Source organism: Notolepis coatsorum, assembly GCF_963971535.1.
Source record: "Notolepis coatsorum genome assembly, chromosome: 8".
Lineage (NCBI taxonomy): Eukaryota > Metazoa > Chordata > Actinopteri > Aulopiformes > Paralepididae > Notolepis > Notolepis coatsorum.
In genome coordinates this window covers 71,248,969-71,276,423 of record NC_140172.1, presented here as the reverse complement: position 1 = coordinate 71,276,423, position 27,455 = coordinate 71,248,969, and the positions used below count along the sequence as shown (strand labels likewise).

At 47.0% G+C, this 27,455-nt stretch overlaps 1 protein-coding gene across 1 annotated transcript in view; it reads right to left on the bottom strand.

The window, feature by feature from the left end:
- Nucleotides 1-27,455, bottom strand: part of LOC311233485 (seizure protein 6-like) — a gene marked incomplete at both ends in the record, with an annotated part of 402,600 nt that overhangs the window by 27,900 nt on the left and 347,245 nt on the right. The window contains one exon of the mRNA XM_084320453.1: nucleotides 22,932-23,123. Within this exon, the coding sequence (XP_084176579.1) occupies nucleotides 22,932-23,123 (192 nt within the window). The remainder of the gene's footprint in view (nucleotides 1-22,931; nucleotides 23,124-27,455) is intronic.

Genomic DNA, 27,455 nt, shown 5'->3' with positions numbered 1-27,455 from the left:
AAGGAATTTCTCTGTGGCCTGGAATGTGTCACTCTTTGCTTTGAGAAAGTAAACAAACACTGCCCCTGTACACACATCTGTAAAATACTGTACATATTTAAAGCCACCTATGGACTCGTTGCTTACTGGACCGGCTATATCTGTGTTAACTAGCTCAAGTGGTACCTTTACTTTTTCCGTGGGACGTCTGTTCCTCGATTGAGTGAACTTCCCCTTTATACACACTTCACATTCTTTGTTAGGTCTATGCTTTTCACCGTTAATGTGCATGCCTTCTGTCACCGCTTGCAGTTTCAGTAAATCCTCATAATTACAATGACCCATGATCTCATGCCATGTGTGGATATCATGACTGACAGTCACATTACACGTATCGTTATCATTACACTCTGTTTGTAGATAATACATTCTCTTGTACACCTCTATGTTAAATCGCGTACCGTCAGGCTCTACAAGAACATCTTTACCTTCATTGAAGAACACTTTGGCACCGTTTGCAGTAGCAGATTTTACAGAGAATAGTTCTTGTGGGAACGAGGGTGTTCTTTAACGTCACTGTACACCGCCGCCCCTCACTGTCTATGAGGCATACCTGTGCGTCTCCTCTCCCCTGCGCCAACCCGAATGTGTGCTTCCCGTCTGCGAAGGTGTTGTCAAAGTTCTTGAATCGATTCCTGTCGTTGATGATGTGGGATGACGCACCTGTGTCCACAATCAGTCCCTTCCTTTGGACCTGCTGCTGCTGCGTTGACTGGGTGAAGTAAGTTGTCTGTGCCCCGAAGATGAAGTCCTCTCGTCCCGCTGCTCTCCGGGTGTCGTCTCGACTCGCCTCACGTCCACCATTGTCGCCATCTTGTCCACAGCCGCCATCTTGTCCATGCGCGTACCGAGCGCTCTGGTCACGTTTCTTTCTACACACTTTGTCTGTGTGCCCCGTGCTCTTACAGAAGCTACACCAAACAGTCTTTGTGCAGTTATCTTTCTGGTGCCCCTTTTCCCCGCATCGCCAACACGCCAGCTCCGTCGGGGGTCTGGTCTTCTCTCTCGGTGCCGCCCGGGCCTTCAGCACCCTCTCTCCCGCCTCCGCGGCGACTGGGTGTGTGTCTTCTGAGGCCTCAAAGTTTCGCAACTTGGCCTTGAACTCCCCCAGCGACATGTCCGCTGAACCGTGTGTCACCAGTAGTGTGAACGGTTTGTACAGCTCCGGTAGTCCTCTCATAACCATCGCCATCATTAGTCCATCGCTCGGAGCTTCTCCTGCACTCTTAAGCGCCGTAATGATCTGCTCAGTCCTGATGACGTATTCGGTCACAGTCTCGGTGTGCGCTTTCTTCAGCGCGGTCAGTGTTATGTAGAGGGATATGATTCGGGGTCTTCCCCTTCCGATATAGTGGTCTCTCAACACTTTTAGGCTCTCTCAGCCTTTGTCCTTAGTGTCGCGGAATATCAGCCCCAAGCTTGTGTCGTCTAGCAGTGGTGCTAACTCGCAGTATGCGTCGGCATTTTGCTTGGTGTCCAGGGCCTGCGTGGCTGCCGTTACTTCTCCCGTGGGGGCCATCAAGATCGTTGTCTTCAGTCCCACTCCGTGCATGCAGCACAACAATCGCTCTTCCCAGAGCTCATAGTCCTCTGCCCTTCCGTTGAATGAGGGCCATTTGCTCCTTCCTTTGGTCGCCATCCTCTTTTGATAGTAGGCGTAGCTTTAGCTCCCGTTAGCCTTAGCCACGCGGTGCTCCCGGTGCTAAACTAGCCTATACTTCAGCTAAACTTGCTACCCTTATTATTTTGTTCCTGCGTGATCTGGGCCCATAACCTGTTGACAGAGTCACCTATGGAGCGACAATAATTTGGCCATGACGACAAGGTTTCTCTCTTTAGCCTTTGGCGTGGTTTATTATTCACATTGCACACATCAGTACACGAGACCTTCTCCTTGTGAGAGGCGACGGAGGAAGAGACAGAGGGGGAGGTAACATCTTCTTTTATACAACAACCAGCTGACAAACTGTTCCAATGGAGACCGGATGGTCTACATAGAAGCCATGCCCTCCAAGAACATTCCTCGGTCTGTGAAGATGGGTACACACTGGGTTAAGGTATTCTACTATGGACAGATAAACATACAACAGCATGGCAAGCCGACACATGACAGTGAACGTAACCCAAAATACAGTCCAGCCACTGAAGAGTCGATTAGAGTCATTGAGGAGACCTACAACAAGTATGTGGAAAAACCTCCCCCCTCTAAAGATGTGACAGAGCCAATCGAGAGTGAGGAAGGGGAGTCTGAGATGGAGGAGGTGAAGGAGATGGAGGAGGTGACTGCATCTCAAACCATGGAGGGGAAAGGAGATGAGGTCCCTACTGTAGCTACAGACGTGACCAAGAAGAAAAACAAACCGAAGAATAAGAAAAAGAAGGAGACCAAGAGAGCAATGAAAGGACATGAAGAGAGTCAGGACAAACCTGTCAAAGAGAACACCAGCACAACCAGTCAAAGACCCAACTCTTCTGGAAGTAAGACAGAAGTTGACCCATCATCAATTCGATCTTATTTCCAACCTGCAAAGGCCATAAGCGCGAAGCGACAGAGGGAAATTGGATCACTAAGCTCAGAATCTGGGACCAGCCCACCAGTAAAGAAGCGGGCTGATGACCAGGAAGATATTCAACAGCCACCTGGCCAACAACAAAGCCTCCAAGTCTCAACCAAAGCAGGTGCCATGCCAGAGCTGGCCAGCAGGCCACCAGCAGGTGAACATGGTGTGACAGGAGGGGCGCTCAGTAAGCCCCAGGTGACATCAGAGGAACAGAGTGCCCACCCAGTCAACTCTGGGGGTCCCTGCCCCTGATCAAGTGGGCCTTCCACAGGGTTCAAGACCGAAGAGTGATCATCCATCATAATGTCATAATGACTTTACAACTACCGAAGAAGGGACTAAGAATTGCCCATCTAAATATTTGTAGTCTAAAAAACAAGGTACAAGAACTGAGTTCTGTCCTATTTGAAAATGCTTTACATATTACAGCCCTATCTGAGACACATCTAGACACATCAATAGATGACAATCAGGTTGCAATACAGGGGTATAATTTATACAGGCTTGATAGAAATAAGCATGGAGGAGGTGTTGCTTTTTATATTCAAGAACATATAAGTGTTAAAGTACGAATAGATCTAAGTGCACCTGGTGTGGAAATGCTATGGCTACAGGTTCATCTACCTCACCTTAAACCAATTCTAATAGGCTGCTGCTACAGACCACCGGGCTCAAACATACAGTACCTTGAAGATATATGCAAGATGCTACAAATAGTCACTGGTATTGACAGAGAAATATATTTTGTTGGAGACCTTAATATTGACTGGTTCTCCAAAACATGTACATTAAAAAAGAAATTAAGTGATGTGGCCAATGTGTGCAATCTATCACAGATTGTGAATGCACCAACCAGAGTTAACATCAGGTGCACAGGAAGATCTTCAACTTGCATTGATCACATTTTCACAAACTCTGTGGAGATGTGTTCAAAAGTAGTATCTGTGCCAGTAGGCTTTAGTGATCATAACATCATTGCAGTAGCAAGGAAAACTAAGGTGCCAAAAGCTGGGCCTAAAGTTATATACAAGAGAATGTACAATAATTTCAATGAAAATGTGTTTGTTGAAGACTTGAACGAGATACAATGGGATAATGTGACTGAACTAACGAGTACAGAGAATGCCTTACAATTATTTATGAAACTGTTCTCATCCATCTGTGACAAACACGCCCCTATGAGGAAATTAACGGTCAAAACAACTAAAGCCCCTTTGCTTGATTTGGAGTTGAGAAGCTGTATGAAAGAGAGGGATCAATTGAAAAAGGATGCTATTGCATCCGGTGGCTCGGATGATTGGCAGGCCTACCGTTTTCTGAGAAACAAAGTCACGAAAATGAATACACAGAAGAAAAAACAACACTATAAATCCAAGTTTGAAGAAATTAAAGGTGACAGCAAAAAGTTATGGAGAACCTTAAATGAGGTCATGGGAAAGAATAAAACAAATATGATGCCCTCGTTTATAGAAGCAGCTGGTGGATTTATTACCAAACCTCGAGATATAGCCAATCATTTTAATGATTATTTTATTGATAAGGTGGAGATGATAAGGAATCAAATGCTGCCAGTGGATGGTAAGCTGTCTGAATAAATAATTAAACAGCATATTATGCATAAAAAAAAATTTGAATTTGATTTTATGGATATAAATCTAGAGCAAATGGAAAAGCTTCTCTTGTCCATACAGTGTGACAAACCTTGTGGTCATGATAACTTAGATGGTAAACTGCTCCAGCTGGCAGCCAGAATTGTAGCAAAGCCACTGTGTCATATGTTTTATCTATGTCTAAGTGAGGGTGTTTTTCCTCAAATGTGGAAGATAGCTAAGGTCACTCCACTTCCAAAAAATGCTAAACAGCCTTTTAATGGAGCAAATAGTCGACCTATTAGTATCTTGCCAGTTTTAAGCAAAATCATGGAAGGTGTTGTTTTTAAACAGATTCAGCATTACCTCTCAGAAAACAGTATCAATTCTCAATTCCAACATGCATATAAGGAGGGTTATTCTACATGTACAGCTTTAACACAATTAACAGATGACTGGCTACAACAAATTGACAGGAAGCGAATGGTGGGTACTGTACTACTGGATTTCAGTGCAGCTTTTGACCTCATAGATCACGAGTTGCTGCTCATAAAACTAACTGCATATGGATTCAGAACTGCAGCTGTTAACTGGATAAAAAGCTATCTATGTAACAGACAGCAATGTGTTGTGTTTAATGGTACCCTGTCCAACTTTAAATCCCTACAGTGTGGAATTCCACAGGGAAGCTGCCTGGAGCCCCTCTTCTACGCCATTTTTACAAATGATTTGCCATGGGTATTAGAAAATACATGTATGGTTATGTACGCCGATTGTTGTGAAGGGCCAGATTAAAAGCTGAGAATCTACATTTATTGTTTTATATACCTTGTATATTATTTATATATACACGTTATATCCCTTTAAGCCTGCGTTTGAATCCCAGTAATATTCACTTTCCTCATTGGATAACGTTATCGGCGCCAGACGGCGAGCCCCTAAAGTCAGGTTCAAAGGCGAGTCCAGGCATGTTGGAACATGCCTGGAGACGGCGCATTGATTCGAGACGAGAACTGAGGTTTGGCACTAGAAAGCCACTTAAGTATATATATCGCGGCAGGTGCGAACAGCAGCAGTTCAGCAGTTCATCGTGTGCGTTCGTTTGGTAAAACAGTGAAGTCAAGCAGTTCGTCTAAACAGAGCGTTGAGAACCACGTGCGAAGTGAATAGTAAAAGTGTCAGAGTTAATGCAGTAACGTCAAGTTCGACTTAGCTTAATGTGAAGTAAAGAGTCGTTATTTATTGTGTATCGTGCCAACAGCAGTTCGTTCGTGTGCAGCATTACCCAGCAGTTCGTTCGTTTAGCTAGTGGAACCTTAGCCAGTGTGCGTAGACTAAATACATTGGTGCCAGTACACGAGGAGAGCCTAGTCGGAGAACCTACTGGACATGTGCATATTGGAACCGACGGCGGCGATTGCAGAACCAGTATTTGGTTGGATTATAGTGATTGTGGAACGTACTACCTGGAGAAGAGCATCGTTAATACCCACTGTCGTTTGGATTTTACCACCTTGAGGATCTACTTCGGGCTGGCTTCGTGGACCGAAGCTAGCTGGCTATCGTCATTGCTATCGTGCAATTGGATTACAGTTATTGCTTTGTTGCTGAGCCTTTGGATTACAAGGACTGGATTCTGTACGCGAACCCCCTTCTTCTTCAATTGAACAGACTGAGTATCCGAACATTCTTCTTCCCTCCAGAGCTTACATCTCTGGGAGGAAACCCCTTGTCTCCAGCGGTACCAGCGTTTCCCCCTATATTGCTATCCTACGCCAGGCGGCGTTAGTCTAGTACCCCATCGTAGGAATTATTCTATTCCCACTGACTTTGCTACTGACTGACTTATTCATATTCTTCGCCATACAAGCGCGACCTTAATTCTCATCTCTGTACAATTTGCTGCATAATAATAAATACCCTCAATGATATTTCTTTGTCACTGTGCCGTGTTATTCTGAGTGTCTGCCATAATTAGTTGTACTGTCTGGCAAGTAATACTAAGTACATAATTAGCAGTGGTTTAATCTATCACAATCTTTAATACAGTCAGGGTTTTGTAACCCCTCAGTTACAATTGGTCCTTCGAGCCGGAGGGTATCAGTAATCTTAATATCATATTAATAGTGATATGGCCAGCGGCGGACACTCTCCAGACGGCTCTCCCAAACTAGAGCGCCCTAGGCGCAACCGTCAGCCCCCTCCACACCTGGAGGACTACGCTTTCGTTTTACCTCCTAGCTTATCTAAAAAGACGCTAAGCACGGATAAAACTGATAGCTTAAGCATGCCCAATCCTATCGACTTGTCGGCCCCACAAGTAGAGACCCCAGTGGGTTCAAACGAAACTGACTTAGCTCACGGGGGGGAACAAGCGGGACATGACGTGACTATACCCCAAGACAGCGCCACCGGAATAGACCCCGGAGCGCCAAAGTATAAAGAAAGCGCCACTGGGATAGACCCCGGAACGCAAGAGACCCAAGAGCGTGCACCCGAGATAGACCTCGGCGCGCACCCAAGAGAAGGGTACCGCGTCTTAGAGATGGACCTCGGGGCGCGGGGGAAATCAAGAAGCAGCGCTCAAGAGATGGACCTCGGAGCGCGCCAAGAGAACAGGTCCCCACCAAGTCCTGTCAGCGCCCGATCACCTCCATCAGTGTCATCCCCCAGCGAGGCTGACCAGCGACTAGCACAAGCCTTGATCGCCACACTAACTGCATCAACCGAAAGAGACCGTCTCCAAGCACAGACACTTAGTGAGCGCGAACACTCTGCAGTGGAACGAGAGCGCCTCCAAGCGCAACAACAGAGTGCGCGCGAACAGTCTGCAGTGGAGCGCGAACGTCTCCAAGCGCAACAACAGAATGAGCACGAACGCATCCGACTGGAAGAGAGTCGCCTCCAGGCTGACGCAGCGATGACTATCAGACTGGAAGAGAGGCGCCTCCAGGTTGAAGAGAACATCCAGCGAGACCGCGCCAATGCACAGCGCGAAGCGGAGCGAGACCGTCTGCAGGCGCAGATGATAGAGCAATTGATCCAGAGGGCGACCCCCCCCTCCTCCACACGGAGCTCCCGGAGATCATCACGACACGGGTCGAGGGCACCTTCCCCTCCCCGACAAATCTACACGGGACCCAGCCAACAGGAAGAACCTGCCTACGTCGCCGAGCCCCCTCCCCGACCGGTCTATACGGGACCCAGTCAATGGGAAGATCCCGCCTACGTCGCCGAGAAACTAACTAGGAGACTCCAGGACCTAGCGGAGGACGAGGGAGGACATCAAGCCCACCAGCACAAACCTATTTTGGACCAGGAGGCCCAGTACAGCCCCGACTTCAGCCCTGAGCCACTGCGTTACAAACCCCCAACCCAACCCATGGGTGAGTTTAATACACAGTCGGCACCGAGGAGCAGCACCTGGGGGCCCGGCCTCTGGTACCCACCCAGCACTAACCCACGACCACCCGTACGGGGAGACTCGCCCAGGAGGCCTCTCCCCCTACGCGCATTGGTGTCCCAGCCATCCATGGCATCTTACCTTGGAACACCGACGTTCCCAGACTTTACGCGTGAGGACAGAGCACAGTATACGGAACTACGCATGTGTTTAGAGACTATAATGTCCGATGTACACGACGAGTCTTATAAATATGCCATCCTCCTCAAGCACCTTAAAGTGCCCAGAGCGCATAACATAGCGCTGGCATATTCAAACTCAAGAACCCCCTACTCAGATGCTCTGGTGGCCCTCGGCGCGCGCTATGGACGCATATGGGATTACGTGATCCAAGAAATACGAGATATCGACCGCCTCCCCCCAGCCAAAGACAATAGAGCCCTAGATGACCTCTCTATCAAGGTACAATTCCTTGTGGGGATGCTGGGGTCACAAAAGGAGAAGGGGAGATATGAACTATATGCAAATTCCAACGTGGAGCGGATACTGGAGAAGCTCCCTCCAGCCCGCCAAGAGCGTTTTCGGCGGCAGAAAGACCACGGTGACCCCCACGGCCCAGAACCATCCCTCCTAGACCTGGCTGATTTCCTCGCCAGGGAGGTCAGCAGTCTACGATTAGACACATTCGTGTGGAGTGGCTCTAACCCTAAAGATGGACCGAGGAGGTTCAATAACAACCGCCGGTCCGTGACCGTTATGCACCAGGCCGAGTCAGTGCCGCGGCCCAAGAATCACAACACCCCCCCCGCGAAGGGAAAGTGGAAGATTGCCTGGCAGTATTGTGAACATGAACATTGGCTGTCTCAATGTGACACCTTCAAGAAGTTGACGGCTGACGAAGTGAGTCAGTGGATCAAAGCGAACCGCCGCTGCTTCCGCTGCGCGCGCAGCCACATGGCAGCTGAGTGCCGCCTGAAGAAAAGATGCAGCAAGTGCGACGGCGCCCACCTGGATGTCCTACACGACAGCAACAAGAGGAGACCCGTACCACAAAGTAGCTCGAGAGTAGATGTCATGTATATAGACCCTGCGAAGAGCGGGAGCTCCCGAGTGCTCTTGAAGGTGGTCCGAGTGCTCCTAAGCTACGAGGACAAGGTCCTGGACACTTACGCCGTCCTCGACGATGAGTCTGAAAAGACTCTCCTCCTCGCTTCCGCCGCAGCCCAGTTGGGCCTGCGGGGTACCGAAGAAACAATGACAATCCGTACTATTCGGCGAGACCTAAAGACCATAAAAGGCGAAAACGTCTCATTCACAATAGCAGCGGTCAAGCAGCCCGAGAAGCGGTACAGCATCACTAATGCCTTCACAAGCCATGACATAGGTCTGTCACGTTATACCTACCCCATCCCACAGCTGATGGAGAAATACGTGCACCTACGCCGACTGCCTATACCATTCATCGACGGTGCCACCCCGACCCTGCTCATAGGCTCCGACCACGCAGACCTCATCGTCCCAACGGACCAGGTCCACATCGGACCCAGAGGCTGCCCAGCCGCGGTCAAGACCCGCCTGGGTTGGACGCTCCAAGGCCCCCTCTCCGGGTCTTCCAACCGACCGACGGCCACACGCTGCCTCTACACGAGGGTAAGCGACGCCGACACCACCCTCTTGCAGCACGTCGAGAGACTATGGACATTAGACTCGATGCCCTTCAAGAACGAACGGAAACTAGTTCGCTCCAAGGAAGACAAGTATGCCATAGCCCTCCTCGAGCAGAAGACAAAGAGGGTTGAGGTCGACGGAGTGATGAGATACGCAACTCCACTCTTGAGGCGATGCCCACCCTCCACGCATCAAAAGAAGCGACACAACGCTATCTACTGAACACCGAGCGGCGTCTAGCTAAAGACCCCCCTCAAGCCACTATATACCGCGCTGAGATCGACAAACTGATCACAGCGGGACATATAAAGAAAATCAACAATCAAGAGGCAGACCAGACGACTGAATCCTGGTACGTGCCCCATCACAAGGTCCACCACAACGGCAAGAACCGCATTGTATTCAACTGCAGTTTCCAGATCGGACTACAGAACCTGAATAACTTGCTCCTACCCGGCCCGACACTCGGCCCCTCCCTCCTCGGCGTACTACTACGTTTCCGCCAGGACAAAGTGGCCATCAGCGGCGACATCAAAGGGATGTTCCTGCAGGTGCGACTGATGGAGGAGGACAAGCCCCTGCTGCGGTTCCTGTGGAGAGAGAGGATCGACGATGAACAACCCTCCATCTATCAATGGGAGGTCCTCCCCTTCGGCACCACATGCAGCCCATGCTGCGCCACGTTCGCACTACAAAAGCACGTGACCGAAGACCCTGGAGCTGACGAGGAGGTCAGACAAAGCGTAGAGAGGAGCTTCTACGTGGACAACTGCCTACAAAGCGTATCAACGCCAGAAGAAGCCGAAGCCATCCTGCTTAAGCTCCGAGCCTCCCTGATCAAAGGCGGCTTCGACCTTAGGCAGTGGGCCAGCAGTGACCCTCAAGTACTTCGCAGCCTCTCCCCAGAGACAAAGGCAGCAAGCAGCGAGACCTGGATGGCGACCACCCCAGGTGAAGCACAGGAAATGACATTGGGCCTCGTCTGGCGCTTCAAAACAGACTCGCTCCATTATAAACACACACCCCTGACCCAGGAGCAGGGAAGGTCGACCCCTCTACCGACCACTCGACGGAGCGTATACAGAACACTCGCAAGCCAATACGACCCGCTGGGGTGTATCCTACCTTACACCACTCGGGCGAAGATGCTGGTGCGAGAACTGTGGGACAAGGAGCAGGGCTGGGACGACCCCATACCCGACCACCTGGCTTCCACCTGGAGAGAGTGGGAGGGAGAACTCAACTCGCTCCAAAAGGTGAACATTCGCCGGAGCTACTTCCCACCCACAGTGCGGCTGGAGACGTGTCAGATGGACCTGCACGTCTTCAGTGATGCCTCAGAAGTAGCTTACGGTTCGGTGGCTTACTTGAGAGCCAGAGAGGAGGGAGGAGAAGTACACACAGCCTTCGTCCTGGCTCGCTCAAGAATAGCCCCCCGCAAGCAACAATCTATCCCGCGTCTAGAGCTCTGCGCAGCTCTGGTAGGCGCGCAACTCGCCACGCTGATACAACGTGAACTCACCATAACGGTGCGAAAGACAATCCTGTGGTCAGAATCCATGACTGTGCTCACATGGATCCAGTCCGATTCTTGTCGATACAAAGTCTTCGTCGGAGTCCGAGTCACCGAGATTCAAGACTTGGTAGGATCAGCGTGCTGGAGATACGTTGACACCAAGCAGAACCCAGCAGATGTCATCACACAGGGGATGTCCCTAGACGACCTCACACGTCCCAACATTTACAGTGACGGTCCTGAGTTCCTCAAGCTCCCGACTGCTTAACCCTTGAGAGTGCTCAGAAAAGGACATTCTTGTGGCACCACCCTGAGGCCCCCCCCACCACAGACATTGACGCATCGAACTACGCAGAGGCAGAACTCCTTCTGCTAAAGAGAGCCCAAAGAGACTCATTTCCAGATGAGCTAGACTGCCTGGAAGGGGAAAAGCCAATCCCCTCAGACAGCCGACTGCTCACTTTGGCCCCCGAGCTCGACACCCAGCACCTCATCAGGGTGGGTGGTCGTTTGAGACGGGCCCCGGACTTGACGGATGATGTCAAGCATCCTATCGTCCTCAACAGCCGACACAAGGTAACCGAGCTGATCATACAGAAGTACGACGAGGATGTGTACCACGCGGGGGCAGAGAGAGTCTTCGCTGAGATCCGACGACGTTACTGGATACTTCAAGGGAGAGAAGCAGTACGTCGCTTCCAACGGACTTGTTTAAACTGTCGCAAGTGGCGAGCACAGCCCAGTATACCTATGATGGCCGACCTGCCTCCCTGCCGCCTCCGACTCGGCGAGAAGGCCTTCCACTCCACGGGCGTGGACTGCTTCGGCCCTTTCAACGTCAAGAAAGGAAGAGGGACAGAGAAGAGGTGGGGCATTGTGTACAAGTGTATGACCACCCGAGCTGTTCATATAGAAATCCTCCAGACCATGAGTACGGATTCATTCCTCATGTCTTTCCGGAGATTTCAAGCCCGAAGAGGAAGCCCGTCTGTGTTGTTGTCCGATCAAGGGACAAACTTCAAAGGCGGAGAAAGAGAATTGAGAGAGAGCTTCCAGGCTATGGGTGAAGGACTTAAGACCCGCCTCGCTCCCTCCCAGATCAAATTCCAGTTCAACCCCCCGAACGCCCCTCATTTCGGGGGAGCCTGGGAAAGAGAAGTCCGTTCTATAAAGACTGCTCTGTACACCGTGCTTGGGGCCCAGACCGTGGCGGAAGAAGTCCTCACGACAGTCCTCACGGAGATCGAGGGCGTCTTGAACTCGAAGCCCCTCGGTTACGTCTCAAGTGACGTAGCAGACTTCGACCCAGTCACCCCAAACTATCTCTTGATGGTGCGGCTGGACCCTGCCCTTCCAGAGGCGGTGTACAGACCTGAGGAGGTGAACGGCCGAAGAATGTGGAGATACAGTCAGGTATTGGCTGACCAGTTTTGGACCAGTTTCCTCCTCCACTATCTACCGTCCCTCCAAGCCCGTCAGAAGTGGGTAAAGGACCGGGACAACCTGAAGGTGGACACAGTCGTTATGATCATAGACCAGTCACTACCCCGAGCTACGTGGCCGGCCGGCCGCGTAAGCAAAGTGATTACTGGTGCCGATGGGAAGGTCAGCGCGGCAGAAGTCATAGTCCAAGGGCGGACCTACACCCGACCCGTGGCGAAGCTGATAGAGTTGCCGGAGCTCCCTGACTCCCCTGATGACGACCATGACCCACTGACTTTGTAGATTGCCCTAATCCTCACAACAAGTATTGAGTTGTTGACTGGAATATTAATCTGTCTCCTTTAACTAATTAGGTGCGGACTGCGGACTAATTAGGAGGCGGCTGTTGTGAAGGGCCAGATTAAAAGCTGAGAATCTACATTTATTGTTTTATATACCTTGTATATTATTTATATATACACGTTATATCCCTTTAAGCCTGCGTTTGAATCCCAGTAATATTCACTTTCCTCATTGGATAACGTTATCGGCGCCAGACGGCGAGCCCCTAAAGTCAGGTTCAAAGGCGAGTCCATGCATGTTGGAACATGCCTGGAGACGGCGCATTGATTCGAGACGAGAACTGAGGTTTGGCACTAGAAAGCCACTTAAGTATATATATCGCGGCAGGTGCGAACAGCAGCAGTTCAGCAGTTCATCGTGTGCGTTCGTTTGGTAAAACAGTGAAGTCAAGCAGTTCGTCTAAACAGAGCGTTGAGAACCACGTGCGAAGTGAATAGTAAAAGTGTCAGAGTTAATGCAGTAACGTCAAGTTCGACTTAGCTTAATGTGAAGTAAAGAGTCGTTATTTATTGTGTATCGTGCCAACAGCAGTTCGTTCGTGTGCAGCATTACCCAGCAGTTCGTTCGTTTAGCTAGTGGAACCTTAGCCAGTGTGTGTGGACTAAATACATTGGTGCCAGTACACGAGGAGGGCCTAGTCGGAGAACCTACTGGACATGTGCATATTGGAACCGACGGCGGCGATTGCAGAACCAGTATTTGGTTGGATTATAGTGATTGTGGAACGTACTACCTGGAGAAGAGCATCGTTAATACCCACTGTCGTTTGGATTTTACCACCTTGAGGATCTACTTCGGGCTGGCTTCGTGGACCGAAGCTAGCTGGCTATCGTCATTGCTATCGTGCAATTGGATTACAGTTATTGCTTTGTTGCTGAGCCTTTGGATTACAAGGACTGGATTCTGTACGCGAACCCCCTTCTTCTTCAATTGAACAGACTGAGTATCCGAACATTCTTCTTCCCTCCAGAGCTTACATCTCTGGGAGGAAACCCCTTGTCTCCAGCGGTACCAGCGTTTCCCCCGATATTGCTATCCTACGCCAGGCGGCGTTAGTCTAGTACCCCATCGTAGGAATTATTCTATTCCCACTGACTTTGCTACTGACTGACTTATTCATATTCTTCGCCATACAAGCGCGACCTTAATTCTCATCTCTGTACAATTTGCTGCATAATAATAAATACCCTCAATGATATTTCTTTTTCACCGTGCCGTGTTATTCTGAGTGTCTGCCATAATTAGTTGTACTGTCTGGCAAGTAATACTAATTATACAACGGCATGCAAATTTCTCTATTCTGATTGGCTGAAACAGTCCATTTACACGTATGTATCCTTCATAATCCACGCTCCTGGTCCCAGGACCCGCCCACCACCGAATCACATCACTCCGCCGGATCACTCCGTCGGAAAAAACAAGATGGCGGACAATAATCTTTAACAAATGGATATGTTGATAGCGTCATAACGACTAAATATAAAGCGATTCTGTCAAGGGGAACGTGTTAGTATTTTAAACAATGTTGGATGATGTAATTGATGGGTCTTGACTCAATCTAGAACAAAAGAAAAATCGCGGATTGATTGATAGATTAATTGATTGATTTAAATTTCTTCCTTCCTACTTTCCGACTGCAGCGTTCTCTCTCACACTGTCCGACGCTGGCGGATTGATTGATAGATTAATTGATTGATTTAAATTTCTTCCTTCCTACTTTCTTGCAGCGTTCTCTCTCACACTGTCCGACGCTGGCGTACCCACAAACACACACACACACATACACACACACACACACACACACACACACACACACACATACACACACGCACACACACACTGTGACACACACACACACACACACGCACACACACACACACACACTCCTGTCTGCAACAGCGGGGGAGTCAGACTGAGAGAGAAGCAGCGCTGTTTTAAGTGAGCATGGTCTATTGAATTGATTGATTGATTGATTGCTAATTTTATTACTGTACCCCTGGTTTCCAACTGGTTAAGTTTAGGCTAAAAGAAATAAATAAAAAAATAGGGCGAAGAAAACGTTTTTTTCCTATAGGGCAAAGAAAACGTTTTAATAAATTTTCAATCAATCATTCCAATAATACACAGTTGGATGTGTTAGTTGGTTGGATGCACTTCAAGCTGCTTCCACATGAGGCAACTTCTCTCAATCATTCCAATAATACACAGTTGGATGTGTTAGTTTGGTTGGATGCACTTCAAGCTGCTTCCACATGGAGTTGTGGGAACTACTTTTTCTGGCGGATGGTTTTTTCAATAAATCTTCGATTAATGTGTGTTTATTGTATAGAAATAAGGTTGGATGAATCTGGCAGTTGTATAAAAGCTTTACACCACGTGCAGTCGTGATTTGTGACCAATAAACCATGCCTAGGGGGGTCTAACGACCCTCGGCTGCGCCTCGGGCCTAACAACCACCCCTAGGCATGGTTTATTGGTCACAAACCACTCCTGCGTGTGATGTAATGCTTAAGTACATAATTAGCAGTGGTTTAATCTATCACAATCTTTAATACAGTCAGGGTTTTGTAACCCCTCAGTTACACCGATGATACTACAATGTATGCATCATCAGACAAGACAGAAGAGCTTAATGAAGTCCTTCAGAGAGATTTGAACTTAGTGTCCACTTGGGTGTCTGAAAACAGGCTGAAGTTAAACATCTCAAAAACCAAGAGCCTAATATTGGGATCCAAGCATACTATAAGAAAAGACGTGAAGCTAAGTATATCTTTAGACGGAACAGCTATTGAGCAAGTTAGAGAGGCAAAGCTGTTGGGTGTCACACTTGATGGAACACTGGTCAACTCACACCAACAATGTGGTTGCCAAAATGAGCAGAGGTATTTCAATTATCAGAAGGTGTAGGTATTTTCTAGCCGATCTGATATTGAAGCAAGTGATACAGTCATTAGTTCTTTCTCACCTTGACTACTGTCCAGCTGTTTGGTCTAATGCCCCCCCCCCCCACCACAGACATTGACGCATCGAACTACGCAATAAGATCCAGCTCACTCAGAACAGAGCGGCCCGTCTGGCCCTGAACTGCTCAATGAGAAACAGTGTGGAGGGGATGCATACCAAGCTGTTGTGGTTGAAGGTGGAAGACAGACTGGATTGCAGCCTGATCTTGTTCATGAGGAATATATATATATCTCAAGAGAACCTATCTGTTTGTATTCACAGCTAACATGTACACATGATTGACATAAGTATAATACTAGGCATGCCTGTAGGGAAACGTTCACACTGCTACTACCAAAAACCAATGCAGCAAAGAAAACTGTGTTATATAGAGCCATGTCATATTGGAATAAACTGCCAGTACATCTTACTCAGATAACCAGTAAGATACGTTTTAAAAATAATTTGAAAAGAGCATTGAGAGAAAAAGAAATTAGTTTACATTAAAGAAAAACACAGATACTGTAGTTTACACTGTAAAGATATGACTGTCTGACAGTTTAATCCATTTTATTGTATTTTCTGTGATCTGATACTCTGTTTGTGTACTGTAATGCTATGTAGGAATATTGGAATATATTTTTAAATGTATGCTACTATAATGTTATGTATGTATGTATGTACTGTTTTTGTTGTGTGTGGACCCCAGGAAGACTAGTTGTTGCTGCGGTGATGACTAATGGGGATCCGTAATAAAGATAAAGATAAAGATACCTCTTACCTGGCGTCAGCTTCAATAGCTACGCCTATAGCGCCCTCTTGTGGAAACAGTTAAGCAGTTACATGCAATCGTATATAACATAACTTCAACAGTTTTCCTCTCCAAAGTACTCCTACAACACCATCTGAAAGGTTGACCTTTTTTTGCAAGTAGAAATATATCGGGGTCTTGCAGAGTTAAAATGGACTGCTTTTCTCGAAAACACGCTTTTACAACTTATGCCTCACATACACACCCGCACGCCCGCACGCACGCACGCACGCACACACACACACACACACACACACACACACACACACACACACACACACACACACACACACACACACACACACACACACACACACACACACACACACACACACACACACGCACACGCACAGACGACAGTAGCAGTTAGGGGTTCAGCAGCTTGCTCAGGAACCTTCAGATCAATAGATGACCGCTCTGCCTCCTGACTCACTGTGTAATAACATTTTCATATAAATACTGTCAATGTCTGTATTTCTCCATCACCGATTGGTACAACAGAATAGTGATACCGTAACCCAGTCCATGAACATTTTCATTTGCCGTTCTAAACCACAGTGAGCTGTGGTGTTCCACAAGGAAGCATACTAGGACCGCTACTCTTCCTAATTTATGCAAATGACATGTCGTCAGCCTGTGACTGCAACTTGTTCCTGTTTGCGGACGACTCAGCCCTGCTGGTCTCTGACAAGAACAAGTTGCAGGTTGAAAAAACCCTCAGCTCGGAACTAGGCAAAATCTGCATATGGCTCGCTGATAACAAACTATCATTACACATGGGCAAAACAGAGTCCATTCTCTTCGGTTCAAATAACAAACTCAGCAAGACCGACGGCTTCTCAGTTGCAGTGGGTGACAATATTGTCACAAGGAAAGACGAAATTACCTACCTGGGTTCCATCCTAGAAGCAAATCTTTCCTGTGACAAAATGGCATCCAATGTAATAAAAAAAGTCAACCAACGAACTAGATTCTTGTACCGGATCTCCTCTCTGGTAAACAAGAATACCCTGAATACTCTGGCAGGAGCACTCATTCAAGGGTACTACGACTATGCGTGCACCTCATGGTACCAAAGCACCTCAAAGGCGCTTAAAACAAAATTACAAACATCACAAAACAAACTGGTCAGACTACTACTTGACCTTACCCCCAGAACCCACCTCACCCCTGCCCACTTTGACAACCTAGGATGGCTTAGAGTAGACGACAGAGTACAGCAACTTGCAATGGGCCTGGTCTACAAGATACACTATACGACTAAGGTACCCATGTATATGTCAAAATACTTCCCAAAGGTCAGTGAATACCACAACCACTACACCAGAGGAAGCTCAACAAATCATGTTAAACCCAGATTCGGCTCAAACAAGGGACTAAACACGTTTCGCAATTATGCCACATCAATGTGGAACGCCCTACCCAAAGCTGTAAAGGAATCTCTACCCACATTCAAAACCGCTCTTAAAGAGCACCTACGGGAGGCTGCAATTCGAAACTGGCCACCATAAATGCCCAAACCCCCCACCACCTCCTAATAGACAGTCTCCTCCCCACCGCATGTACATATTCCCTCCCCGCCATATGGATATTTCTCTCCCACCCACCCACCCCCTCCTAATGTACAGTTCCCTCCCCAACATATGTATATATACTCTGTCAGGATCTAGGGGTAACAGTACTGTATATTTGAATACCGTTTATGTCACAAATGTATCAGTACTAAATACCTATATGTCCCTATGCCATAAATGTCATGTATGTTGTGTATGTCATAAATGTCTATATGAATTGAAAATGGGGGACCCTGATGGAAACAAGACAAACGTCTTTTTCAGGTCTGCATCCCCTTAACAATTGTATGTATTGAGCCGTACTGTATTGTAGCCATTCTGCAATCTGTTAAATAAAGTTTTCATTCATTCATTCATTCATTCATTCATTCATTCATTCATTCATTCATTCATTCATTCAGTGTCTGATGGGACATTCTCGGGAACAACTCGTTTAAGTTCATCATAGCCATAGCCCATGTGCTGCACACAGCAGCATCACACCTGGACGCGTGAATATTAAAGGCAACCAACTTGTGTTCGGCTTTTCTCTGATTGGCCGCGCCCCCCCGCCCCCACGCGCAGGCAAGCGCACGTCCCAAATGAAATCCAAGGAGCAAGCGAGCGGCGCGCGAGCAGCAGGCTGCTGTTCCAACCAACTTGTGTTCAGCTGCGGTAGCAGTGGACATACAGTACACCTCCTATCTATGTTGGGATTATGTTTGGTCATGACAAAACAATAAAAATCGCTGACAGAGCTCTCATATTTGCGAATGCATAAACTATATCTTAAATTATGGCGGATATAGTTTATGCATTCGCAAAATATGAGAGCGCGCCGCTGTCATTGAAGGGCTTCCTACAACAGAGCACCGCCGCTGCTGCTGCTGAAGCTGTATCAAGCCGGCGGCGGTGCACGGACGCCGGGGAAAAACCACCGCGTCGCCCCGCTGGCGCTTCAGGCTCAGCAGCCTCCACGGGCGAAATAACATATAACGTTACAGTTCCACACTGATGTACAGTGAGTGTCTAATATGGCTGTCGCGAAGTCATGCCTCTCCCTCTGAAAGCCCATCCACGCTGTGTATCATAGACTACCAGATTCGCACTCGTGTATAAACAAAGCCCATACAGTTATGAAATGCGCTGAACTAGAAAGCGTAAAGTTATTATGTTTCGCGTTCCATTGATTAACGCCATTACCTGCTGTGCTGTAGGAAGCAGAGGTACAGTAAGTTACAGTAGGTGTAGGTTACATGTTTAATCAAAGCCCATACAATTTTTCATAATATTTCAAATATCATAATGATGTGTTTTCTATATTATATCCACAATCATTCATCTAAAAAATTGTATGGGCTTTGATTAAACATGTAACCTACACCTACTGTAACTTACTGTACCTCTGCTTCCTACAGCACAGCAGGTAATGGCGTTAATCAATGGAACGCGAAACGTAGTCTATGATACACAGCGTGGATGGGCTTTCAGAGGGAGAGGCATGACTTCGCGACAGCCATATTAGACACTCACTGTACATCAGTGTGGAACTGTAACGTTATATGTTATTTCGCCCGTGGAGGCTGCTGAGCCTGAAGCGCCAGCGGGGCGACGCGGTGGTTTTTCCCCGGCGTCCGTGCACCGCCGCCGGCTTGATACAGCTTCAGCAGCAGCAGCGGCGGTGCTCTGTTGTAGGAAGCCCTTCAATGACAGCGGCGCGCTCTCATATTTTGCGAAGCGATTTTTATTGTTTTGTCATGACCAAACATAATCCCAACATAGATAGGAGGTGTACTGTATGTCAAATGTCGGTCATGTGGTGGAAGTGTTTAGTACAGTCACACAACAGAACACCGCTGTAGAGTACAGTCACACAACAGAACACCGCTGGTTCGACCAGCGCTTTTGCCGCGTCTCTCTTTGCGCGAGGGCGTGTGCTAGTGGATTGATTGATTGGCCGTGTGGCCAATCAGAGAAACGCTGAACGAAAAGCTGAACACAAGTTGGTTGCCTTTAATATTCACGCCACCTGGACAAGAGGCAGGGGAACTATGTGAGAATGCTGTTCATCGACTACATCTCAGCATTCAATACCATAGTCCCCTCCAAACTCATAGCCAAGCTCAGGGACCTGGGCTTGAACTATGACCTCTGCCAGTGGGTCTTGGACTTCCTGACGGGCAGACCCCAGGTGGTAAGAGCTGGCAACTGCACCTCCTCATCCATCACGCTCAACATAGGGGCCCCCCAGGGCTGTGTTCTGAGCCCCCTCCTCTACTCCCTGTACACACATGACTGCGTAGCACAGCGGAACAACACCATCATCAAATTTGCTGATGACACAGTAGTGGTGGGCCTGATCTCTGCCAACGACGAAAGGGCCTACCTGGAAGAGGTAGAGAACCTGTCACAGTGGTGTCAGGAGAACTGCCTCTCCCTGAACGTCAGCAAAACAAAAGAGATGATTGTGGACTTCAGGAGGTCGGGGGTCAAGGACTACAGCCCCCTCAGCATCGACGGGGCACCGGTTGAGAGAGTGAACAGTTTCAAGTACCTCGGAGCCCACATATCCGAGGACTTGACATGGACCACACACATTGACAGTGTTGTGAAGAAGGCACGACAACGCCTCTACTTCCTCAGGCGCCTAAGGAAGTTCCAAGTCAGTCAGAAGACCCTTAGGAACTTCTACTCATGTACAATAGAGAGCATCCTGACCGGCAACATCACCTCCTGGTTTGGGAATAGCACTGCACAAGACCGTAGCAGACTACAAAGAGTGACACGTTCAGCCGAACGCACAATTGGAGGGGGGCTTCCCACCCTCCAGAACATTTACAACAAGCGGTGCAAGGGGAAGGCTAAGAGAATTATTAAGGACTCGAGCCACCCGAACAACTGCCTCTTTGAACTGCTGCGGTCAGGCAAGCGATACCGGAGTCTTAAGGCGAGCACAGAAAGACTCAGAAGAAGCTTCTATCCCCAGGCCATCAGGCTGCTAAACGAACAATAATCACTATGCAACAACCATCAAATGCACACAGCACACACACCCACACGCACACACTCACTCAAACAAACAACACACTGCAGCACCCACTCTCCACACTTTAGATCACACAAACACACTTACACTTTATATTTATTGATAAAGGATTTGCACTACAACTCGTACACCTACTGTGAATTGTACCTAAATTGCACCTCGTCCCATTTCTCCATTTCTGCCTTGCACTATATAGTATTGTATATTAGTACACTGCACAGTATTGTATATTGTATGGTAACTACGTCTATTCTGCATCGAACATTGTACATATGTCTAAACTGAACACTGTGACCTCATTTTTTTTACTTCTAATTTTACTATGTTATTTTATTTCATACTTATCTTGTCTTGCACAGTCTCTGGAGCGCAACAGTAAGAAGCATTTTGTATAAAAGTATTCTGTACTTCTGTATGACAACTATTAAAGAAACTTGAAACTTGAAATAGAGAGTTAAGTGCAGTGCAAAAATGCAACTGCAATGACCACTTATCACCAAAAGATGGCGCCAAAACAAAAAACAAAAAAAACAAGATGTTGTGGTTTACAACTTCTGATAATGTATTACTGTGTATCCAGTCCAATAACTCACGCATGGACAGAAGAGACCTATGATATAATGGCACGGACATGCGCACAGACGCAATCTACACATCCACACTCATCCAACAAACAGATACGAGGCAGATCAGATCAGCTCATTCATTTTGGAGTGGGGCCTATCACCCCCCTGTTTGAGCAGCTCTTATTGCACAAAGACAGATCGACAAACCTGTCCTTCCTGTCTGCAAAGAAAAATGGTAATTTTCATCCTCCAGGTCCTCTGATGCAAATTGACTATAGACACGCTGTGTCAAGTATCATCTCCCACCCAATATATAATTTTCTCCAACAAGGCTGGCTCTTTATCTGTGTGTGAGGTGGACAGGTCATCAATGCTATCAGAGGCTGTGCTGAGAGATTCCAGAGATTCCACACACACACACACACACACACACACACACACACACACACACACACACACACACACACACACACACACACACACACACACACACACACACACACACACACACACACACACACACACACACACACACACACACACACACACACACACACACACACACACACACACACACACACACACACACACACACACACACACACACACACACACACACACACACACACACACACACACACACACACACACACACACACACACACACACACACACACACACACACACACACACACACACACACACACACACACACACACACACACACACACACACACACACACACACACACACACACACACACACACACACACACACACACACACACACACACACACACTCAATGTGTGTGAAAACTAGCCCAGTGTGTAATTCATACTTAACACGTGTGTGTTAATCTATACTTAAACTATGTTGTATAGTTGTATTTAACTATACAAATACATAAACATACGTGTTGTTACACTTTTACAATACTCCAGCAAACATATTTTAAATACTAGTTTTGGAATAAAACATTGGACATAATAATAAGGACGCTAATAAGGATGATAATAAGGCCGCTAAAAAGGGCGCTAATAAGGGCACTAATAAGGGCACTAATAAGGACGCTAATAAGGGTGCTAATAAGGGCGCTAATAAGGGCGCTAATAAGGGCGCTAATAAGGGCGCTAATAAGGGCGCTAATAAGGGCGCTAATAAGGGCGCTAATAAGGGCGCTAATAAGGGCGCTAATAAGGGCGCTAATAAGGGCGCTAATAAGGGCGCTAATAAGGGCACTAATAAGGGCGCTAATAAGGGCACTAATAAAGGTGCTAATAAGGGTGCTAATAAGGACGATAATAAGGACGATAATAAGGATGCTAATAATAAGCTAATAAGGATGCTTTATGCTTTATAGACAAAATAAATAGTAATAATAACAACAGAGGACAGGCAGGCTAGACGGAGCCTTCATGAACAGGTGAGTTCTCAGGGCCGTCTTGACTTACGGACACACTTGGGTAACCTCTCGCTCCACTTGGGGTTGGCGGCATCTCGGTTGTAGCAGGTGAGCAGGCTGCTGCCGGAGAGAGAGTAGCCCTTATCACAGAGGTACTGCACCGTGGAGCCCACTGTGAGCCGCTGGCCCGTCACCACCCTGCGACTGTGCTCCACGCTCCCCGGGTCCCGGCACGTCAGGACTGGTTCCAAGGAGGAGAAGGACAAACAAACAGGAATCAGAGGTCAACTAAATGGTGAATGGTAAATGGCTGCTTTTTTATATAGCGCTTTTATCCAAAGCGCTTTACAATTTGTTACTCACATTTTTTTTTTTTTCTTTTTTTTTGGTCTTTTTCCCCCTCCATTTTCCTCCGATTTTCTCCCATCCCAATGTTAGTCGTATGCCAATTCCCAGTCCCTTCCTGGTCGCTGCGCACTTACCCCCCACAGTCAGATCATCTGGGAGAGTGGAGGCTACCACGTGCTTCCTCCGACACACGTCCAGCCAATCACCGCTTCTTTTCACCTGGCAGCGCGGATTCTCATCGAGAGGGCGTAGCGTGTGGGAGGACCACACTATCCCCCTCAAGTCCTATCCGCGCTTAGCAGGCGCCCCGACCGAACTGTAGGAGTCGCTGTTTACAATGACCCGGACCCACCCCGCCAGCTTCTCCCACCCTCTAATACAGCCAATTGTATTAGTGCAGACGGCCAGCCAAGCTGGTGACAACCCCGGAGCTGTGAGCTGGATTCGTTCGAATCCAGCTCACAGCTCCGGGGTTGGTGACGAACGCAATCTCCGCTCGGCCACCTAACCGCCTGTTACTCACATTTTTACCCATTCACTCACACATTCACTCATACATTCACACACCGACGGCAGAGGCAACCATGCAAGGTGCCAACCTGCTCATCGGGAGCAATTTGGGGTTAAGTGTCTTGCTCAAGGACACATCGACAAGCTGCCTGTGAGTGGGAATCGAACCGGGAACCTCCGGATTGCCAGACAACTGATCTACCTCCCGAGCCACTGTCGCCCCTAAGCACTCTTCATCATCATCATCATCAACTACCTATTAAGTGTTATGAGCGATGCTCTGTTGTAAATGTTATTGTATATTTTTTTCGAACTATTTTATCACACTTTTTTACTCTGTCTATTCTATTTTATTATTTTTAGTATTGCCTATCTTTTAAATGAATCAAACCGCTGGGCTGGGTAGGACTGCATGCTGCCCAACGAGGGGGCGTGCCGAACATTGTTCCTTGCGCACCTGTGAGTGGTTGGTAATCAGCTCCTCGGGAGAGTATTAGTACTGCTGGTTGCCTTCCACTCCTGCAGGTCATCTTGCTGCCACCATCTACCGCCGCGCTCCTGGTGAGACATCGTCGTCGCTCTCTAAACTTCCACGGGAGGATTTCTATATTCTCACTCCAGACGTTGTGCCATTCTACATTGCTACCATCTACCGCCACGTCCCTGGGGTGAGACGTCGTGCCGGCTACTGTCCTACTCCCTCTCATGGACCTCGTTCCTGGGGTGAGGCTCGTCATCGCTCTCTATTGTTCCACGGGAGGATGCCGTGTTCTCACTCCATTCCCCTTGGATCCCCTGTTTGCTGCGTTGCCCGTCGGCAGCGTTCTGGTCGGGAAGATGCCCGTGTTCTTTAAGATTCCTGTGTACCTTTTGTTCGCCCTTTAAAGGCACAGTGCTGCAATTTGTGTTCTTGGACTTTAGTGTTTTTTTACCCTTAAAGGGTCAGTGCCGCTTTTTTGTGTATTCATAAATCATGCCCTTGTTTTGGCTAACTCTGATTACCTGTCTGTGTCGTAATCCTTAACAGTTAGATCCTAATGTTAAACACTGTGATTTACCATACCTTGCTACCTCTATCTTTTTCATGCTCGCTTATGCCTGTATTTCTTACTGCTGTGAATCACTTTGAACTGCAATTGCTGTATGAAAAGTGCTATACAAATAAAGTTTATTATTACCTATCTGTAGCACTTAGGGGGAAAAAAGCTTCATTCACTGGATCAAAGACCAAGGTCTCATATGGAATACTACTCAAGTATCTAGGTCTGACAATATTTTAAGAGCTGTTGACTGACCCACCACTTAATTCTATATCTATACATATATTATATACAGCAGCGAGGTTGGAGCGGACCACTCGTATGCGTCAGGGGATGTATTAGAGACGTCAACGAGAGCTCACTTCCTCAGATCAACCACTCAACCATTCTTCCCTTTTCATTAGAAATACCTGTATTGATCTGCCATGGTTCTAATCACCACTGAAGAAGAAGCTCAGATGCCACCATGCCATCACCAGCTCTTCTTCTATGCTTCTTTATATCGCTTTCACACCTGAGCTCTTTGGTCCACATTGATTGAACCCTGGTTCGTATCCTTCTGGGTAGTCGGTTGGTTTTGGGTGGTGTGAAAGCTCATTAAAACTCTGGTCCGCCTGGGATTATGGGATTATGTCCAATTATGTCCAATAAAAAGCTGACCTGCGTGATCACATGGCCTTGTTTAGAAAGTGAAAGCTAAGGAAACTAAATGAAAAATGCAACAATGTTGCAACTTCACCCCTGAATCACACCGAGTCTACCGAACTATAGGTGAAAGCGACCTTACTCTCTGGGACCCAAAATTATTTGGCAAGTGACTCGACTAAATCCACAACTCCTTGTGTGAATTTTCCAACCAACAAATAAGTAAACGACTAGCATTGTCTACAACAGGGGTTCTCAAACTTTTTCATACCACGACCCCATTTTATTTAGGAATTCTTTTGGGGACCCCACACTTAATGTATCGTGAAATTCAATGTGGAATTAAGGAATATCAAAATAAAAGCACACGTTGTTGAACTTGATCATGCGTATTTATTAGAACATTTTATTACAGCACTGTTATCAATTCACAGTTATAAAACGAGGCATATTTAGCCAAAATCTGTTGCCAATGTAACCTACCCGGCCGCGACCCCACTTTGGGTTGCAACCCGTAGTTTGAGAACTGCTGGTCTACAAGTTTCCTACTTCATATTATGTTTATACAAGCTGTACTAGTTACTGAAATGCCTCCATAAAGATCAATCTAACCCCACTTGAGCAACCCAAAGTGGGGTCGTGGGTAGGTGACAGTGGGTCGCGCATTGACAAAAAAATAAATAAAAAAATATATATTATATATATATATATATATATATATATATATATATATATATATATATATGGCAACATATTTTGGCTAAATATGCCTCATTTTATAAATGTGTATTGATAACATAGTGATAGTGCTGTAATTACATTTTCTAATAAATATGCATGATCAAGTTCAACAACGTGTGCTTTTATTTTGATATTCCTTAATTCCACGTTGAAATATTACACAATACATTAAGTGTGGGGTCGCCAAAACAATTCCTAAATAAAATGGGGTCATGCTATAAAAAAGTTTGAGAACCCCTGATATACTGTATCTTCAGGTTTCTCTTCACACATCATACAGATGCACCCTGACACCCTGACACCATTCAGCTCAGCACAAACCACACATATTGTCATTCAAAGCCAGTGTGATCAGGCAGGTTTAAAGAAGACTTTCCATGTCATGTGGGTTTAACCCCCATGGTCTGTGGCGTGCCGTCGACTCTACTTTAAATCAACACGTGTAGCTTATCCAGGAGGACAGCCCTGTCCTCGAGGAGGTCGGGAGACGTGTTGTGTCTAGTGTACTGCTTAAAGGGATAGTTCAGGCTTTTTGGAAGCCTAGCTCTATTTCCTACTTACCAATGGTGTTTTTGATCAATGTAAGGTAACTGAAATCTACTTTGTGTGTTTGTGTGCACTGTGGAGTAGGTTTCAGTTACCTTTCAGCAGGGGTGTAAAGTACTTCGTACAATACTTAAGTACTGTTTTTGGGTATTTGTACTTTACTCAAGTATTATTATTAGGTTTGTATACTTGTACTTTTACTCAATTACATTTCAGAGAAAAAACATACTTTTTACTCCTTACATTTAAAATGCAGACATACAAAGCACAAAGTACAAATCTTGCAGGACCAACCATTTTAATTATTATATTTGTTTCTCTGACTGAACTAACGTTAACGTTATTAATCCTGCGGCTGCACTTTATTTAAAAACAGCCAATCAAATCCCCATCAATGGAAAATTAACCCGCCCATACCATGCAGATTGGTCCTTGTGCAAGACTAGAAAGCGGTGATCTTTGATTAAACACCTGCTATCAGAATAATAGACAGTATGGTCAGAGTGACAAGCTACAGAAGATGGCCACAAACGATAGTACGATTGATGAAGAGGACGAAACGGAACATTTCATTGCCCCAGAATAAAAAAAGTTTTAACTTTTTAGTACATTTAAAAGATACTCTGACTTTTACTTGAGTAAGACTTTGAGATGGTACCCATACTTTCACGTAAGTATAATTTCTGGGTACTTTTTACACCCCTGCCTTTCAGTCAGCATGTAGCATGTAGCATGACCCCATT